This window comes from Ovis canadensis, chromosome 16 (assembly GCF_042477335.2).
Source record: "Ovis canadensis isolate MfBH-ARS-UI-01 breed Bighorn chromosome 16, ARS-UI_OviCan_v2, whole genome shotgun sequence".
Lineage (NCBI taxonomy): Eukaryota > Metazoa > Chordata > Mammalia > Artiodactyla > Bovidae > Ovis > Ovis canadensis.
Genome location: NC_091260.1, coordinates 27,210,360 through 27,231,442, shown reverse-complemented (window position 1 = coordinate 27,231,442; position 21,083 = coordinate 27,210,360). Strand labels below are relative to the sequence as shown.

The window sequence follows — 21,083 nt, the reverse complement described above, 5'->3', positions numbered from 1 at the left end:
ATTATCCATGGCAAATTTATGATTGATATAGACATCATTCTCTGTTCTATTGCCTTCTTTGGTAAAATTTCATGTTTATTTGTATGGCTTGTGCAACTTGACGGAGGATCTACTGAGTAATATTACAGTTTTAAAATTTCAGGTATTTCCCATATATATATTTTCAATATATTTTAGGTCAGAAGGGATCATAGTGGAGGTAACTGAATATTGAAAAGAAATGGAGGAAAAAAAGCAATTTTTAAAAACTAAAAAAAAAAGTTTAAGAAGACCTTGAGAATGATCTCGTAAGATAAATACAAACTTATGCAAATGATATCACTTGTTACTGAAGATGATACAAAAACTGGTACTTCAAGCAGAGATATGGTAGTTGTAAAATTAAACTTAGACCTGTTTTAAACATATCAGGGACTTCCCTCACAGCTGGAGGTTAAGACTCCGAGCTTCCACTGCAGGGGGCGTGGGCTAAGTCGGGGGACTAAGATCCCACATGCTGCCTGGTGCTGCCAAAAAGTAAAAAATAAAAACATAAAAATAAAAAAAATAAAATAAAAATAAAAACATAAAAATAAATAAATATATTCCATGAATATGGCTTTAGCATGGAGATAAATTCTTATGATTAGCAAATCAAAGATAAAAATATATTAAATTTGAATAATTCTATGAGATCAATAAATTGAAGAAATATTGCATAGCATCATATGTATTTTAGCTTAAATAAACTGAATAAAAACTTTAAAATAAACTTTAATTAAAAATCTGATTTTATATTGTGAATAAATTCATGTAGTAACTTGAGCATTTTTATTTTGTCACTGAAATCTGTATTTCAATGGTTGTATGTATTTTTCAAGGTTGATGTGAAACAGGTAAAAACAGATATAAATAGTAGCAATTTAAAAAATAAGTGGAAAAAAAAAACAGCAAAAAACAAACAAACAAAAAAAAGCGGAGTGCATAACTTCTCAGTATACTGGAAAAGTAGCAATAAATATGAATTTACTTTTATTCAAAACTGCACATAAAAAAGCTATTAATAAATACATAATTATTTTAAAATACTTTCTTTTGAACTCTTGCTTTGGTCTTATTGTAATGATCTTATAAAATTTATCTTTGAAATAAAAAAAGACTACTTCTAAACAAGAAAATTAGGCAGGAAGATGATATGCCTAGGTCTTAGTAAAGGTAGAATCCAGGTCTCTACAGGGTGAAGTAGAGGAAAAGCCAGCTGACTGGTGGAGACAATAAGAGAGAACAATCCATTAAAGATCACTGTTACAGTTGACGTTTATCATGTAAGAAGATGGCCCAATACTGCCAGACATTCTGTTTTTCCAAGAGAAGATAAAAACCTAGATTTTAAAACTATAAACTCTTCTTGGTAACTCATTTAAAGTTCTCAAAAATACTGTGGAGTTTAAAACATATATATAAGTAAAAACGGTTCCTGAACTGCCAGTTTACAACTTCTGGCTTAATTTCATGTTTTCTTCCATTTTCAGTGTCTACAGGCTATAGAACTTCTATATAACTTATGATGTTATTACTAGGCTTAGGTTAATGATATATTTTGCTGTACTAAGCACAGAAATAATAAGTAGTAAATAAAATATTTTCTTCCTGAACTGATAATCAAGGTACTATATTTATTTATATAAGATTCTTGTGAATAAAATTGCTCTAAATTTCCACAGATCTTACTGGGAATTTTTTTTTCATTACTACCCAATATAGTTCTTTCCCCACCTCTTTATTGTAATGCTTTGGAATTTTATGCAGCTTTTATGCATCAGGTTTTAAAAAGAGAACCTTTTATTTATATAATTTTAGTATTAATTATGTAAGGTAGTATTTCATAGGCAGGACATATAAATGCTATGGCATATTCCTTAGCCCACTATACTATATGATAATAATACAAATAAATTTATTCTTCTTTTATTGTTGAAGATGTGTTCAGCTTCCTCCACTACAATAGGTTTTTAGAAGAGGTAATGCTACTATTTCAAGCAGGGATTTAAGATGATTATCTGAATGGAAGGTTACATTATCAGTTACCTTCACTTAAAGCTCATTATGAATTTAGGGTTAATTACTAAGCACACAATTATTAAGATGCTAGTGATTAAATCTGTGAACTATTTCAGAGACTTACTTCTACAGTAAGACAAAACAATCCCAAATGTATATGTACCTAATAAAAGCAATTCAAAATACATGAAGCAAAAACTTCAACCACATATAAAAAGAAAAGTTGTAAAATACTTGAAGATTTTAAGACACTTCTCTCAGGAACTAATTTAAAAACCAGAGCAGAAGGAAATCATAAAGATTATATAAAAGACCTGAAAAATATTATGTCAGCTTGACATGATGATCATATAGAACACAACAGCCAACAACTGGAGAAAATATATCCTTTTCAAGTATACACAGAACATACATCAAACTGGACAAGAAGCTGTATCATAAAACAAATTTTAACTAATTAAAAAAACTTAAATCATTTAGACTACTACTGATCATAATATAAATAAATTATAAATCATTAACCAAAAATTAGAGAAAATTTTAAATTATTTAGAAATAAAAATAACATAGCTTTAAATAACACATGGGCCAAAGAAGAAATTACAATTTAAATAAGAAAATATTTTTAACTGAAGGAAGTAACAATATATAGAATTTGGGGAATGCAAGATAGCAAAATAAACTCCTCAACCAAAATAATAATAAGAGCAAAAAACTAATTAGAAAAAAGGATAAAAGCTTTTTTTCTTTGAAAAGAGTAATAAAATTGATAAACTTCAAGCAAGACTGATCAAGAAAAAGAGAGAAGATACATATTATCAATATCAGAAATACAATAGTATATATCACTACAGATCCTACAGATATTAAACAGGATAATAAGAGAATGTTATGACAGTTTTCTGCCAATAAATTGGACAAAATGGAAGTAACATAAATTTCTTAAAGACAAACTCAAAAACTGACATAAAAATAAAAAAATGTGAATAACTCTGCATCTATTAATGGAGTTGAGTTTATAATAAAAAAAAATTCTTTTCACAAAGAAAATACTGAGCCTAGATGGTTTAACTAGTAAAATCTGTTCTAAGGAGGAAATATTATTAACCCTACGAACTCTTCCAAAGTAAATAAGAATTCTATTTCTGGAAGCCAGATTAACTTTGACACCAAAACTTGTCAAAACCATGAGAAGAAAAAATTTACAAATAAATATTCCTTATGACCATAGATGTAAACATCCTTAATTAAATATAAGCTATGAAGCCCAATAACATGTAAAAAAGGTCATCAACACCTGGAGTTTAATGTGAAAAGCAAATGTTGATTTGGCATTACAAAATCTATCAACTAACTCCCTCTATAAACAGAATAAAGATGAAAACACATATAATTGACACATGCACAAACTTTACTGAAGGGCCAAGTCAGTTAATTAAGGGAAGAAAATAAAATAAAAAGGCAAAATGACTGGGAAAAAAAGTACCTATCTCCAGATAGCAAGACTATTTACCAAGAAAATTCTGAACAATCTACTAAACAACTATTAGAACTAGAAAGGAAATTTAGAAGGGTCACAGAATATGTAAGTTAATATATAAAAATCAATTTTATTTGTATATATTAGAGCAAACTATTGAAAATGAAAAATTTTAAATCTTTATTTACAATATTGTCAAAACCATAAATTGCTCAGGAAAAGATTTAACAGCAGATGTGATAACCTTAAACCTAACACTATAAAGCACAGCTGAGAGAAGTTAAGCAAAACATGGAGAGATACACCACGTTCATAAACTGGAAAACTCGATAGTTAGCAAGGTAGTTCTCCCTCAATTGATGCATAGATTCAACAGGAAAACAACCATAAGCCCAACATGTTCTTCTATAAAAATTAACAACTGACTCTAAAATTTATGTGGAAATGCAAAATAGAATACCCAAAGAGCTCTTGAAAAAAAGACCCAAGTAGGAGGAGCTTATACTTGCTATGTCTAAGACTATATAGTTAAAGTAATTCAGTCAGTATGGCACCAGGATAGGACTGACAAATACATCAATGAAACAAAATAGAGTCTGTAAATATACTACAAATACATATCATACCCCCAAATTATTTTTAGAGTGTAGATCTAAAGACCAAAACCATAAGGTTTTTAAAAGAAAACATAAGAAAATATCTTTCTGAGTTAAGGGAGGCAAAGATTTCTAAGACAGGACAGAGAACACAATGACTATAAAATATTTAAAAGCTGAAAAATTAGAAGTCATCAAAATTAAAATCTTACATTCATCCAAAATATCATAAGCTATGAGAAAATACTTGTAAAATTTATAAATGAACCACTTGAAAATAAAAGATAAATAACCAATTTAAAAATAAGCAAAGGATTTGAACAAACATTTTATAAGAGAAGATATAGAAATGCTCAATAAGCACATGAAAATGTGCTCAACACATTCAATAATCAGAAAGTGCAAATTAAAACTTCATTGAGACAACATTATAGACCCACAAGAAGACTGCAAACACCAAATGTTGGCAAGGATGAAGAGCAAACAGAACTCTCATACAGTGGTGGTGGGAGTGTGCTTGGTATAATACTTCGGAAAAACATCTGCCAAGTTTCTTTTAAAACTAAACTCACAGCTATCCTATGGGTTAGAAATCCCACCCTTAAGTATTTACCTAGGAAAAATGAAAACTATGCCCATAAAAAGACAAATACAAATGTTTATAGCAGCTTATTGATAACAGCTGTAAACTAGAAACAATATAGGTTTCCATCAATAGCAGAATGGAAAAACAAACTGGTTAGTACAATGGAATACTGCTCAGCAATAAAAAAGAATGAACTAATTACATTTGCTGTGATATGGATAGATCTCAAAAACATCAGGCTTAGAGAAGCCTTACATGAGACTAAATATGGCATGATTTTATTTACACAAAGTTCTGTAACAGACAAAACTAACTGATACGGGGGAAAAAAAATCAGAACTGGCTGCCTCTTGTAAGTAGGTTGAGCCAGTTGCTGAATAAGAAGGATGAAGACTATGAGAATTTTGGAGGCAATGGTAATGTTCTGTAACTCAGTAAGGTTTTATAGGTGCATGTGTTTGTCAAAACTCAGGGAAAGTACAGTTAGGTAGGTTAAGATCTGTGTACATTGTACATAATCTTCCCTCATAATTTCATTGTACATAATCTTCCCTCAAAAGAAAAATAAATATTGAACTGCAGTTAATCTTATGTATGCTGAGGTATTTAGACAGGAAAGTATACTGATGACTACAATTTACTTTGAAATGCACCTGAAAACAGAATAAATTAATGAATGGATAAAGAGATGACTATACATGTAATAAAGAAGTATATTAAAATATTAATCATAGAATCTTGGTGGTGGGTATACAGTTGTCACTGCAAAATTATTTTAACATTGCTGTGTTGGAAAGTTTTCAGAGTAAAATGTTGAGGGAATTCCCTGGCGGTCTAGTGCTTAGGACTCAACACTTCCACTACTGGGGCCTGGGTTCAATCCCTGCTTGAGGAACTAAGATCCCCTAGCTACACGGTATAGCCAAGAGAGAAAAAAAAAAAAAAAAAGTAAGATGTTAGAAAAACAATAAATAAAAGTTGTTTTTAAGAGTACATTTTATTTTTCTAAGAGAAAATTTAAACAAATTTTAGTTTGTGTTTTGGGACCATAAGAAAACTTGAGCTTACTAAGCAATTAGCGTCTGATACTTGCCTAAATTAGAGTAAAAAATGTTTCCCTAAAAAAAGAACAATAATCACCAGTGGAAAGATCCTTGGCCTTTGGCCAAGAGAGAAACACATTTTCTTAGCTTCTTTTGAGCTGATTTATATCAGGGTGATAATTCCAAATATTTGATATTATAAATTATCATAATGTCTATACACCTCAAGGAAGTCTGAAGAATTCAGAAATATTATTTGGACTTACAACCTTTCTAGGAACTCTGTACCTAAATAGAATTAGGTTTTAAAAAATGATTTCTGATCATTTGTACTAACATATTAACTTTACTACAGGGAAACTACAGGAGACCTTTTTAGTACTAGAGCACTTTCCTGCTTTGATTTGTAAACATTAATTTTTACTAGTCTGTATATGAATGTATGGGTATGTTTGTTTGTATTTATATATTCTCTTATATTTGCAAAGCTCTCAAGCATAATGAAAACTCTGCCAGGTTATACATTACCTCCAGTATAGGGTTTCCAATTATAATACTTTCCACGGAAAGGCATATTGTCAAAGTCTGCACACTGTTTCTCTCGAAAATCTCGGGCCCCCAAAGGACATGGCTAAAATAAAATAAAATAATAAATAGCATGATTGTTGAAAAATACCAAAACCAAGGGACAATGCCCCTAAAATTAAAAATGTCTGAACACCCAACACATTAGCTCACTCCCTTACTCCTGGGCTACAATTCTGGCATTTGCTTTACTGTTTCACAACCAGTATTCTGACTGAAGTGTCTGAATTGTAATCTTAGCCACGGAAGAAATAACTGAAGTAATTTAAACACAGTTAAGTGTTAGACAGTTTCCATATAACTTCACACTCAGATGCATGTCACAGTCCACTTTGCAATCAATCCGTTAGGTGTCTCCTTATAAACAGACGTAAAACCTAGGTGAAGACACTAAAACACAAAACCCTTTTTGGAAACAGTATTTGAGGTCCAGCTGCCACAACCAATCCCAGCTCTTTAAGAAATCAAGAGGCAGGTTTGTAACATGACATTCAGCACTATTAATTGTGGTTTGGATCCCAACTACTATAGCTGTTTACTGTCTAGTCCTGACAAAAACCATATTTTGAGACGTGGAATGAACTGTGCAAAATCCTAGGCCTCAAGTGTAAACACCTTTAAATCAAAGAATTTGGACTTATTAAGATTTACATTTAATCTATTAACATCACAGAAAATAAAATACTAAATTTTCAAAACATGTACATGTGTTGGTTGTTGGAGAAGAGAAGGATGTTGAGAGAGTAAAGAGAGGATTATTTGTTTTTAAAAGATTGGAATGCTTTTTCTATCTAAGTTTTTTAGAGAAGAAAATCTTGCCAATCAATCTAGCTAGGTCTAGATTCCAAATTCCGCATTATTTAGGGCCATCCTAAACTTGAAGTTCACAAAGAATTAAAAATATAAATTCTCATAGTGTTGAGGAAACATGACCTAATTTGACTTATCCTTTAGAGTTCTGTACCAGTAGCATCTAAAATTGGGCTTCCCTGGTGGCTCAGATGGTAAAGCGTCTGCCTGCAATGTGGGAGACCTGGGTTTGATTCCTGGGTTGGGAAGATCCCCTGGAGAAGGAAATGGCAATCCACTCCAGCACTCTTGCCTGGAAAATCCCATGGACGGAGGAGCCTGATAAGCTATAGGCTACAGTCCATGGGGTCTCAAAGAGTTGGACACGACAAGTATATATTGCTTTTGAAACAGGGATGGAGAAAATATTTCCCTTAAACATGACAGAAAAAAACAAGTCATTAGATGAAACTCCCAACTGTGAACAAATATGTTACATTCTCAGAGATCATTTTGAGGACATTTTACTACCCTCCCTTAGATCTCTACATTTACTTAATACAGCTTCCTGAGATCAGTACATTGCTATTGTCCTTTAAATCAAGTGCAAAGAATAATAAGGCTACAATGTGCAAACGTGTGCAAGGTCATCATTACTTGCTATATGCGAAGAGCTGACTCATTGGAAAAGACCCTGATGCTGGGAGGGATTGAGGGCAGGAGGAGAAGGGGATGACAGAGGATGAGATGGTTGGATGGCATCATCGACTCAATGGACATGGGTTTGGGAGGATTCCGGGAGTTGATGATGGACAGGGAGGCCTGGCGTGCTGAGGTTCATGGTGTCGCGAAGAGTCGGACACGACTGAGCGACTGAACTGAACTGAACTGAGGTTTGAATTTCTAGCGTATCAAGTTTAAAGCCTCAGATTCTGAAAATAGAGGCAGCAGGTCTACATTCTGTTATGAGCCTTGCATTTTAAGATATTTTCTGCACATTAAAATATGACACTGCAATGCTAAATCCAATGGTTTTACTTATCAAATTATCCTTCATATTTGCCCTTTAAAAAAATGAAAAAGAACTATTCACATAGGCTATGCAATGCATCACACTAGAAAGATATGCTTCCACCATTTTTTGTTTCATGGTGTGCTAATTTTTGGAATAAAGAAATGCTTTCCATTACAAGCTATTTTCAAGAAACCCCAGAAAATGACCAAGGTTATCAGTGGCTTTGTATGCAGCAAGACTAGTTTTAAAGAAAATATCCTCAATTTTATTTTTTTTTAGTTTTTTATTTTTTTAATTTTAAAATCTTTAATTCTTACATGCGTTCCCAAACATGAACCCCCCCTCCCTCCTCCCTCCCCATAACATCTCTCTGGGTCATCCCCATGCACCAGCCCCAAGCATGCTGCATCCTGCGTCAGACATAGACTGGCGATTCAATTCTTACATGATAGTATACATGTTAGAATGTCATTCTCCCAAATCATCCCACCCTCTCCCTCTCCCTCTGAGTCCAAAAGTCCGTTATACACATCTGTGTCTCTTTCCCTGTCTTGCATACAGGGTCGTCATTGCCATCTTCCTAAATTCCATATATATGTGTTAGTATACTGTATTGGTGTTTTTCTTTCTGGCTTACTTCACTCTGTATAAATCGGCTCCAGTTTCATCCATCTCATCAGAACTGATTCAAATGAATTCTTTTTTTACAGCTGAGTAATACTCCATTGTGTATATGTACCACAGCTTTCTTATCCATTCATCTGCTGATGGACATCTAGGTTGTTTCCATGTCCTGGCTATTATAAACAGTGCTGTGATGAACATTGGGGTACATGTGTCTCTTTCAATTCTGGTTTCCTCGGTGTGTATGCCCAGCAGTGGGATTGCTGGGTCATAAGGTAGTTCTATTTGCAATTTTTTAAGGGATCTCCACACTGTTCTCCATAGTGGCTGTACTAGTTTGCATTCCCACCAACAGTGTAGGAGGGTTCCCTTTTCTCCACACCCTCTCCAGCATTTATTGCTTGCAGATTTTTGGATTGCAGCCATTCTGACTGGTGTGAAGTGGTACCTCATTGTGGTTTTGATTTGCATTTCTCTAATAATGAGTGATGTTGAGCATCTTTTCATGTGTTTGTTAGCCATCCGTATGTCTTCTTTGGAGAAATGTCTATTTAGTTCTTTGGCCCACTTTTTGATTGGGTCATTTATTTTTCTGGAATTGAGCTGCATAAGTTGCTTGTATATTTTTGAGATTAGTTGTTTGTCAGTTGCTTCATTTGCTATTATTTTCTCCCATTCTGAAGGCTGTCTTTTCACCTTGCTTATATTTTCCTTTGTTGTGCAGAAGCTTTTAATTTTAATTAGATCCCATTTGTTTATTTTTGCTTTTATTTCCAGAATTCTGGGAGGTGGATCATAGAAGTAATTTGAAATACAACTTTTCACACAATATTTAAGTATTTGTAAAGCACCAACCACCTAAAACTTCATCCAGGCATGTCTTTCAATCTATTTGGAGTAAAGTATAAAAAGGGAAAAACTACAATCCTATCTGAGGCAATAAGTATATGACAGCACATTATAAGTTGTCTACAAGTGCTGTATATAGGTGAAAGATCGAAGTGTCAAATGAACCAGGGAAATATTTGTTGAGGAAGAAAATCTTGAATGCATCACAAGAATTATAATAAAAGTGCCATACATACTTATTCTTTATAACATTATAAAATATTAAAATATTATAGGAATTGAGCTGGTTAAGAAAGAAAACAGACTTCTATTAAGAATGAAGCCAAGACTTCTCTGTGGTGCAATGGCTAAGACTCCACGCTCCCAACACAGGGGAGCCAGGTTCAGGGAACTAGATCTCATATGCTGCAACAAAAGATCCTGTGTGCCACAACTAAGACCCAGCATGGCCAAATAAATAAATAAAATAAAAATAAATATTAAAAAAAAGAATTAAGCCAAGTAAAGCCATGGGGAAAGAAAAGAAAAGGTCAATTTTTGGAATAGTTGGATAAAGCCCATCCTGGATGAAAGAAAGGAACTGTATAGAAGGATAAAAGTTAACATTTCATAGATAAAAATTGGTTAAAAAAAAAAAGCCCTGAAATCATAAATGAAGTTGAGGGACACTCACTTCAAAAAAAAAAAAGAAACAAACAAAAATCCTATTCTTGACCATCTGTGTAACTATTATCCTAAACAGCAGAGAAGTAAAAAGTCCAAAAGACGAATATTAGTTTAATTACATACCTGGATAACATTTCATAAGATTTCTGACCTATTCTTTTCTTGTGATAACCATTCCCAGGGTCAGCATAGTAAAATTAACAATAACAATACATACTTACGTTTTTCTAAGCATTTAGTAAGTACCTATTCCATGGCATACTACTGTTCAGAGGTCTCTAGATCTATTATAAGCTGTCTCACCACTCTTGAGGTGGTTATAATTAATAATCCCAATTTACAACTGAATAAATTATATTAGTCTGCTTAGTAATAGTTTCAATGTGCAAAGACACTTCCTTCATCTGAGTAGGGGCTTCCACTGGACTCTGTAAATGCTACAATAACAACATAGGTTTTTAGCTCTGCTGCTGCTGCTAAGCCACTTCAGTCGTGTCCAACTCTGTACGATCCCATAAATGGCAGCCCACCAGGCTCCCCCGTCCCTGGGATTCTCCAGGGAAGAACACTGGAGTCGGTTGCCATTTCCTTCTCCAATGCATGAAAGTGAAAAGTGAAAGTGAAGTCACTCTTACAAAGTACAAAAACCTGATAGGAGTAACTTGGGTTCTAGACCTAGCCTTGTCTTTACCAGCTGCAAGTTTATCTGCTCCAACTAGTTTTTTCTTATTTGTAAAATGAGAGGGTTAAAGTATGAATTTTCAGACTTAGATTTGATTCTAACTGATTTATTTCATTTACCGCCTTCAGCAATGTACTTAACTTTCCAGGTATCATCTATAATCTAGGGATGATACTACGATTTACTCTGCAGGTGAGGATTTATGTAAACTGTTTAGTTCTGTACCTGGCAGTGGTTCAGTTCAGTTCAGTCGCTCAGTGATGTCCGACTCTGCGACCCCATGGACTGCAGCACGCCAGGCTTCCATGTCCATCACCAACTCCTGGAGCTTGCTACCTGATAGTGGTAGCACTCACTATTAGCAGTTGTGTGATCTTTGGTCTAGGCATCCTTGGACTCATTCTGCACCCTCCTCTTGGTCTGTTCTTTATTTCAGGGGAACAAATCTGCAGGCTCTATTTCATAGGATTCTATGTCAGTTGACTTCTAGTTGAGTTCAGGCAGTGGAAGGCACTAGTGGGAGAAGCCAGGGTATTTCATTTCCTCTCTACCTCCAGCAGCATCTTAGGCAGAAGAAGAGTACTTTTGTGGCTCCAACATCAAACAGCCACCCTTACCCTCAATCCTATGGTTCCAGATTCAGCTGTGTGATTTCAGTCTCTAGCATGAAATAAAACTACCTCCTTCCTGTTTTTCTAGTAGGAGGGGTGGTATCTTTCTGCTGATGCTGATCTATGGGCTTGTCACCCTCTTCCATTATCCATGTAACCAATTCTTTACATTAAATTCACTTGATTCAAATATTCAGAGGTTCATATTATTATGGTTGGATCTTCACAGATACTACAGTTGATGATGATGATGATGATGATGAAGAAGAGGAATAATGAGAAAAGAAAGAGGAGAAGAAAGAAGAGGAAATGATAGTAGTGGTATTGGTACTTGGGAGACTGAATAGATATGTTTCCTTGGATTATATTTTGCAATTTATTGGTTAAAGGCAGAGGCTGGCAAACTTCTGTCAAGGGCCACACAGTAAATATTTTAGACTTTGTGGTCCGTATAATCTCTGTTGAATGTCCTCTGCTGCTTCAGTTGTATCTGACTCTTTGAAATCAGTGTCTGACTGCTTGTTACTGACCAAAATAAAAGATGCCCAGGGAATTTTACAAATAAACAAACATTTTATTTTTCTAGTGTACTAATCCAGTGGAATCTTTCCCTCTTTTAAAATATTTCAGTATACATTGTTAGTTGCTCAGATGTGTCCGACTCTTTGCGATCCCAGGGACTGTAGCCCAACAGGCTCCTCTGTTCATGGAACTCTCCAAGCAAGAATATGGGAGTGGGTTGCCATTTCCTCCTCCAGGGGATCTTCCTGACCCAGGGACTGAACTCACATCTCTTGTCTCCTGCATTGGCAGGCAGATTCTTTAACACCAGCACCACCTGGGGAGCCTATATAATCTGTTACAACTACTCAGATGTGCCATTACCCTTTTTAAAGAAGACAGACCATATGTAAATGATAGGGCTGTGTTCCACTAAAACATTATTTACAAAAAGAGGCGATGGTTCAAATTTGACCCAGCAGGCACAATTTGCCAACCCCTGATTCAGGATGTTAACATCTGTATGTCAGCATTGTGCAGAAGAACCAAGCTCACCTATTAATTTTTGAGTCAATACAGAATCATACACTTTAAAGACTGATGTCAGATTATAATATAATTTGCATAAAATATTTAAACTTCCTGTTATCCCCATAGGGGTCATACACTCTGTATAATCCATAGAAAAATAAAAATACTTTTCAGATGACCACAATTATTATCCAGTTCTTTCTTTCAGCCAAAATCTGTTTTCCCATAACCCAGTGGTCTTGTGCCTTTCTTCTGAACAAATCTAATCCCTAACTGAAAGGTATCTAGATCTTGATGGCTTTCTTATGGGGACATAATAAATTATCATTAGTACTTTTAAAACCAGGCACCAAGAACTGACCTTAGGGGTCTTTATATTCAGCAAATATATATAAAAATATTTTATGTATCACATAAGATCTAGGCTCTGGAGATAATGCAGTACACAAGACAGATTAGGTCCCTGCTTTCATGGAGCTCACTGTAGTTAACTGGAGATGAGAAAGAAGAAAAATAATGCAGGGTACTAAGATGGTGGTTAGGTGGAGGTTGGGGGACGTTGTTTTAAATGGTAGACTAAGAAAAATTTTCTCTGATAAGGTGGCACTGAAGCAGAGAGTTAAAAAATTGAGGACATGACTTATGTACATATCTTTAAAAGAGTGTTCCAGGAAACATTAAATGCAAAGGGTCTGAGGCAGGAATGTGGGAAATTCACAAAATAACATGGAAGATGGACGGTCTTGTAAATTGGAAACTGCAGCAGACTTGGGGACTTGATTCCATACCTTTCTGTTTCTAGAATATATCAGCTAGTGTTATCTTTTAATTTAATTGTTTCCTTCAGTGGACGCTCTGAATTTGTGTTGATTAGAAATAAGCTTACGAGGAGTTGTATATTCTGGTTGCAAAGAATGAGAAAGATCAAAGAAAAGAGTAATCTCTTAAGGAAAAATTCCATAAAATATATTTTTGTTTTGTTTAAGCATAATGGCAATTTAGGGAGCAATGTTTTTTAAATTACTTAAGTATAATAAATGTTGACACTATGTCAAAACCATAACAGGAAATAGGCATAGGCAACAAATTTATTATGTAAAGCTTGACAGGTTTTCAGCTTCCTAGTGTTAACACTAATCAAGCATCCTCTCCTTCTAAAAAGCAATCAGCAGGGCCCCATATAAATCTAGAAAGCAGGCCTCAGTATCTTTTGATCTTAGTATTTTCAAATATACAAAAAAAACCAATATTAGCATCTTTTTCATTACTTTTTTTTTAAAGAAATGAGTATGTTAGCACATTCTATGGACTATCTTAGGCTTCCAATCATGTTGACAGATTACAAGAATCTCCTTTCACAATACTTTTTATTGCTAGATAAATCTAAAAAAAAGAAAAAGTAATTCATTGGGGCATGCTGTTGCTGCTGCTAAGCCGAGTCAGTCGTGTCCGACTCTGTGCAACCCCTAGATGGCAGCCCACCAGACTCCCCCGTCCCTGGGATTCTCCAGGCAAGAACACTGGAGTGGTTTGCCATTTCCTTTTCCAATGCGTGAAAGTGAAAAGTGAAAGTGACATCACTCAGCTGTGTCTGACTCTTCGCGACCCCATGGACTGTAGCCCACCAGGCTCCTCCATCCATGGGATTTCCCAGGCAAGAGTACTGGAGTGGGGTGCCATTGCTTTCTCCTCATTGGGGCATAAAAGTGTTATAAAAAGAAATCTCAGCTTTCGCTGACAAACTGTCCTGGGACTTTTCTATTTCTAGAGTTGAAATCTTCGTTTTATTCCAAAAACTAGGGTGACCTTGGAAAGTCCTGGGATCTCTTTGTGCCTTCTTTCTTTTGTTTGCAAAATACACCCCAAATGCCCTTACCTTTCAAGAGCAATACATCCCAATATGTTTGCAAATGAGGAAAATTCTGCAAATACTGAATTAAGTCTTCTTGTTATTGTTCAGTTACTCACTTGTGTCTGACTCTTTGTGACCCCATGGACAGTAGCACGCCAGGCTTCCCTGTCCTTCACCATCTCCTGGAGTTTGCTCAAACTCACGTCCATTGAATCAGTGATGCCATCCAAGCGTCTCATGCTCTGTTGCCCTCTTCTCTTGCCCTCAATCTTTCCCAGCATCAGGGTCTTTTCCAATGAGTTGGCTCTTTGCATCAGGTGGCCAGAGTATTGGAGCTTCGGCTTCAACATCAGCCCTTCCAATGAATATTCAGGACTGTTTTCCTTTAGGATGGACTGGTTTGATCTCCTTGCTGTCCAAGGGACTTTCAAGAGTCTTCTCCAGCATCACAGTTCGAAGGCATAAATTCTTAGGCGCTCAGCCTTCCAGCTTTCACATCTATACATGATTACTGGAAAAACCATAGCTTTGACTATACAGACTTTTGTCAGCAAAGTGACATCTTTGCTTTTGAATAAGCTGTCGAGGTTTGTCATAACTTTTCTTCCAAAAAGCAAGTGTCTTCTAAATTCACGGCTGCATTCAGCAGCTGCAGTGATTTTGGAGCCCAAGAAAATACAGTCTGTCACTGTTTCCACTTTTTTTCCCACCTATTTGCCATGAAGTGATGGGACTGGATGCCATGATTTTGAACACAGAGTTTTAAGCCAGCTTTTCCACTCTCCTCTTTCACCCTCAGCAAGAGACTCTTTACTTCCTCTGTCTTATGGGTAATAAAGAGTGAGAAGCAAGCTGAAAATAAAAACTTTGTCCTCTCCCCCCTTTTCCCTTTCCTCGTTTTTTCCTAAAAGAGATGGGAAGGCTAGGAAGACAGGAGGACTCCTATAGCTTCAGGAAAAACAGCAAAATGAACATTCTGTTGGCCTTTTCTCTTTTCCACCTTCTGTTTTTTCTTTCTTTCTTACATGCATGCCAAATGCACTTGTATCTCCTCACTATTACACTAGACCAACTTTATACATTGCCCAAATTTAATGTTCTTTCTCTTCACAATAGAAACATATTTTTAGGCACTTATATCCTATTACTTGAAGAAGCAGAAGTGGAGGTTGGATTCTGACTCTTGCTTTGCTTAGCAAGGCATGCACTTGACATGGGATTGTAAAAAAGGGACATATTTCTGTTCATTCACCCAGACAGGTATCATATACATAAAGATACCACATGCCTCTCTTATAAGTTCCAAACAAAATTACTGATTTCTTAATTATCAGGAACTGTTTTATTATCTCATTAAAAACATCACAAAGGCATTTCCAAGGTTAAATTTAGTGTTCAATATATGTAATAAATCATTTCAACCCCAGTTTTTTCTTTAATTGGAGGCTAATTACTTTACAATATTGTCGTGGTTTTTGCCATACATTCATATGAATCAGCCATGGGTGTATATGTGTTCCCCATCCTGAACCCCCCTCCTACCTCCCTCCCCATCCTATTCCTCTGGGTCATCCCAGTGCACCAGCCCTGAGCACCCTGTCTCATGCATCGAACCTGGACTGGCAATCTGTTTCACATATGATAATATACATGTTTCAATGCTATTCTCTTAAATCATCCCACCCTTGCCTTCTCCCTCAGAGTCCAAAAGTCTCTTCTTTACATCTGTGTCTCCTTCGCTGTCTCGCATATAGGGTCATCATTACCATCTTTCTAAATTCCATATATATACATTAATATACAGTATTGGTGTTTTTCTTTCTGACTTACTTCGCTCTGTATAATAGGCTCCAGTTTTATCCACCTCATTAAAACTGATTCAAATGTATTTTTTAAGAGCTGAGTAATATTCCATTGTGTGGAATATTACACAGCTTTCTTATCCATTTGTCTGACGATGGACATTTACGTTGCTTCCATGTCCTGGCTATTGTAAACAGTGCTGTGATGAACACTGGAATATCAATCCCAGTTTAAATGTAAACTTCTCATCTTTTCTCTCCCAAATAGTTCCTGGTTTTATGGGAGCAATTTCACTATACTTTTACTTTTGAAGAAAACAAAAGTCTGATAATCCTACATTGTCTAGAAAAATTTAAGTCTCAATCTCATGTTTGATATTATAGTCTCTTATACAAGTTTTCAAAATTAAAGCTGTTTTTATATGCCTCGTATAGCCTGTATTTTATTTAAATGTCTTCTATCCATAGCATGACCCTTTTCTCTAAGCCTGTAAAAATGTTAAGAATCAAATTTTTACTGTGTGATTTTAGAAATGTCTCTTTAAAGAACAAAATAAACAAGCAAGTTTTTTTCTATGCTTAAAGCTAGTCTTTATTTCTCAAAACAAGATACACACTATAAAATTCATGCTAACCTAAAGGTTAATGACACTGCTTCTGCTATTTTTTGCCATCTAATATATATATATATAGACACATACATACATATGTATACATGAAAGTAAACTTTTATAAGTATTTTGAAGTATACTTATAAGAATAATGTGGTTGATACATGTTTGCTTTCTAATTATAACTTGGGACACAGTTATAACACTGTTAGTTAATAGAGCAACTCTGTACTTTGTCATCACTTACCCCATACCTTTCCCTGGGGGCAAGGTCTGTAGTTTCATAATTTTCTCAGCTATCTGGTTCTGCTGCAGGTTAAGGTTAGACTGGAAGTAAGACAATGTCAAAGGTGACTAAACTCAGAGCTTACTTTGCCATACCCACCTCCCAAAGGCTCCATCTTTTTAAAGAAGGCTAGAGCAGCATCTGGAAATTCTATGCCTTATTGAGTCCTTTCCACGGCACTAGCCTATTGCTAAGCTTTAGTTCCTCATTTAAAAATATTTAAAAAACAAACAAACAAGGCACTTTTCTGGGCAGTTTAATGGTTAAGACCTGTGCTTCCAATGCAGAGGGCACAGGTTCCCAAATCCCACATGCCACGCAGCAAGGTCAGAAAAACAAAACAAAACAAAACACCAACCCTGTCTTTCCCTATTATAAAAGTGATTTGAAGATTTAATGAGTACTTTTAAAAATATATAAAAGTACTTTGTAATCTTTAAAACACAAATGTGTATAGTAATAGCTGCACGGATTGAATACAGATTAAGCACTAGATGTTTTAAAGTGTGTGTGCTCAGTTACACATGACTCTTTGTGACCCCATGGACTGCAGCCTGCCAGGCTCCTCTATCCATGGAATTTTCCAGGTGAGAATAATGGAGTAGGTTGCTATTTTCTACTCCAGGGGATATTCACAATCCAGGGATCAAACCGTCATCTCCTGTGTCTCCTGCATTGGCTGGTGGATTCTTTACCACTGAGCCACCTGGGAAGCCTAATTAAAGTGTTACTTCTTTTAATTCTCAAACAGACCAGCAAGTTTGATATAATTATACTCTATTTATACAGGTGTTCCTTAAAAATTTAGTGATGTTAGGTATCTTGCCAGGGTAAAATAGTAACAACCAGGATTAAATTTAAGTCAATTCTAATCCAAAGTCCTACTTCTTTCACTATAGTTTTACCTCTGAATATAGGCTATACTTTTCCTGTGTATCACAACCAAGGCAATAACACCATTTAACTGACCTTAAGCAATGAATGGAAGTAAAGAACTGCAGACAGCATGCACCTCTAGCAAAGCTGACCAAAAAAACACCCATGTACTACATAACCTATGCTTAAATTTTAGAACAGACCACAGGTGAACTGGAAAATCGTTAGTCTCCATAATTTTTTTATAGTTTTGATGCATAAAATAAAGGAGGAAATGAGATGCTCAAGATGTAAGAATAATATGATTTCATCCAAACCAAGGTGGAGCTTAGGTTTTTCACCAGAAGTTCTATCCTAGTCACATTCTCACGCAGACAGGCAAATCACAAATAGTATGGAAAGAAAAACTTAAGGATTTTCTGGAAAATAGCTAACAATACCAGAACGCTCTTTTTAGAAATGTAGAAAAGTTCTTTATACTGTAGCTAATATTTCCTCTTTAGGCTTTTTTTTTTTTTTAATTTTAGTTTTTTATTTTTTAAATTTTAAAATCTTTAATTCTTACATGCATTCCCAAACATGAACCCCCCTCCCACCTCCCTCCCCATAACATCTTTCTGGGTCATCCCCATAGAAAGTTTGGCTTATAACCTTAATGTAGGTATATTTTTCACCCATGACAAAAATCGTTTGATATTTAACACACTGATATATAAATTCTTCTACTTAAAATACTATGTACACCAATTTTTACCCTCTTAGAACATTTTATGTAATAGTTTGAAGTGACTGCAGTGAAAAGTTTCTCAGGAAAGCAGAAATGCCTGCTTAACAGTCAGTATTCTTTTATTCCAATAAAAAGGAGATTCCATATACAAAATAAAGTATTTTTCTAGCAATACTTAAGTAAACACTTTTAGAAGACTGAGTACATATCTGGATCTTTATTTCTCATAATGGCACTACTGGATAATCATGTTAGCTCCTACCTGTGCTCATTTATAAACACTGTCAGGACCTTATCAATCATTTAAGTCCAAAGAGGGCAACTGTCCTCAACCAGTGAACCCTCAGCATCACAGCTTCAATAAAGCTCTGCTCTCCAAAACCAAGTTCCGTAAGACCATGTCTATTAGATTAGTTTATGATTCCAAATATTCTCTTGAAGTTCCTGTTTAATGATAAGACCAAACTTCATCTAATTATCCTGTCTTTAACAGATGCCTTCTAGGGCTTCCCTTGTGGCTCAGCTGGTAAAGAATCCGCCAACAATGTGGGAGACCTGGGTTCAATCCCTTAGTTTCTCAGCAGCTTCAAGGCAAGAAGCATATTCATTGTTCCTGCCACAGCTATTGCCTTTACCTACCGTTCTGTCCTAGAAATCATGATGTGAATATCATAGAAAGAATCTTTGTCTAGATGCCAGAGGTTCCTAATACAGGGAACATACTACACATCTAATACACCCTGATGTAGACAGCCAGCCTCAGAGTCTATTGTGTGATAGCTTTGGCCTGTAGGCTGGTCATGCTGCTGCTGAGAGTGGTCAGACCAATTTTACAGCTCGCTTTATTTAAAAATCTTACAGACTGAGATTCTCTAAGTTGCCTCTTTCAAGAAACATAAGAGAAGTAAAAGACCTACACAAAATAAACACAAGAAAATTGACAAAATCGTTAATAAGCTCATACATATCGATAATTATCTTAAATAGAAATGGATTAAAAGTACCAACAAAAGACATAAGCTGGCTGGGTGGATGAAACATGTGTATGTATGTACTTCCACTTACCACAACCCCCAAATTATATGTAATCATTTTACATTGTTAGGTTAACCATGTCTCCATTATAGCTTGCAACTGTAATTACCTTTTCTGTCTGACTATTGATTGTGAAAACTGATAAATGTCTTTTACTACTGTGATTATTAAACTATTATCTGCTTAATAACATTGTATTATGATTGGTCAACAGAAAATAATATAATTCTATATCACTAAAACTATCATTTAATAGGAAAACTGGTCATCACTTTTTAAAAATCCAGATGCATATCAGAATTATCTTGAAATTTTTAAAAAATACAAGTGTCCAGTATTGCTTTTTTCTCCAGAGTTCCAGATGTGTTTCTAATGAGCATCCATGTTTAAAAACAACTGGACTATATGATGATTTTATCTAGTTTGTTTCACTTATTCTATTTCATATGCAGTACTCTCATTTCATTTAGCTTATGTTTTCCAATTTTTATATCTCTTTTTGTTGTTCTTTCTCAAGCCTTCATCAAGAGTAGTAGAAATGCTTTTGTACACACACACATATATAAATAGTATGTATAATATAATATATATATTAGAAAACCTATGAATTTTTGCCTAGCTAAAAAAAATTTATGACATTTTGATTCCACTTGTTTGACTTAGTATGAAAAGAATGCTTAATTTCTAATTTATATTCACTCAAAAGTTTGATATAGTTTCGTGTATTCTGGCATCTAATATAACTGTTAAAAGATTAGAAAGTTTACTATCTTAATGATCTTTAAAAGAAAATTTGAATGAGGCTGGAAACTTCTAATCCAGTTCTAAGAATATAAGGAAATACTGTTGTTAAAAAAAAAAAAACAGGAAATTAATGTCATATAGTATTATTAACTAATGTTAATAATTAGTTTGTTTCCAATTTTGTTTCAATTTTACAAAATGTTATGGTAGTGGCCATTATTTGTTTTCATACCTTATTCAAGATTCCACTTTGTATTTAGCTGCATTAAGCAGCTTCAGCTGCATGCAACAAATTCTGAAAAATTCTCATTTTTATTCCATTACAAATATTTTCTAATATTGCTTGCTATATCAATAGCTTCTTAGACATACCCATCATTTAAAAGTGAACATTTAATTTTTTAAATACGTGGGGCTTTTAAGGTATCTTTGATATTAATTTCTCATTTAAATGTTTTCTTCTCTGCAACCACCATCTCTTTTTTCAGTCTTCTAACTTTATTGTGGCTTTCAATGGCTAAGTCAAAGATCTCTCTTGCTAAATGTCACATA

The 21,083-nt window shown here is 34.7% G+C and overlaps 1 protein-coding gene across 6 annotated transcripts in view; it reads right to left on the bottom strand.

Annotated features, from left to right (window-relative positions):
- The window catches only part of ADAMTS6 (ADAM metallopeptidase with thrombospondin type 1 motif 6), a 289,127-nt gene that overhangs the window by 72,785 nt on the left and 195,259 nt on the right, over positions 1–21,083 (bottom strand). For all 6 annotated transcript variants that reach the window (XR_011249658.1, XR_011249659.1, XR_011249660.1 and 3 more), the window contains one exon: positions 6,274–6,376. Coding sequence is in view for 3 of the 6 variants with exons in the window: in XM_069556308.1 (XP_069412409.1) it covers positions 6,274–6,376 (103 nt within the window). In the remaining 3 variants the exon portion in view is untranslated. The remainder of the gene's footprint in view (positions 1–6,273; positions 6,377–21,083) is intronic.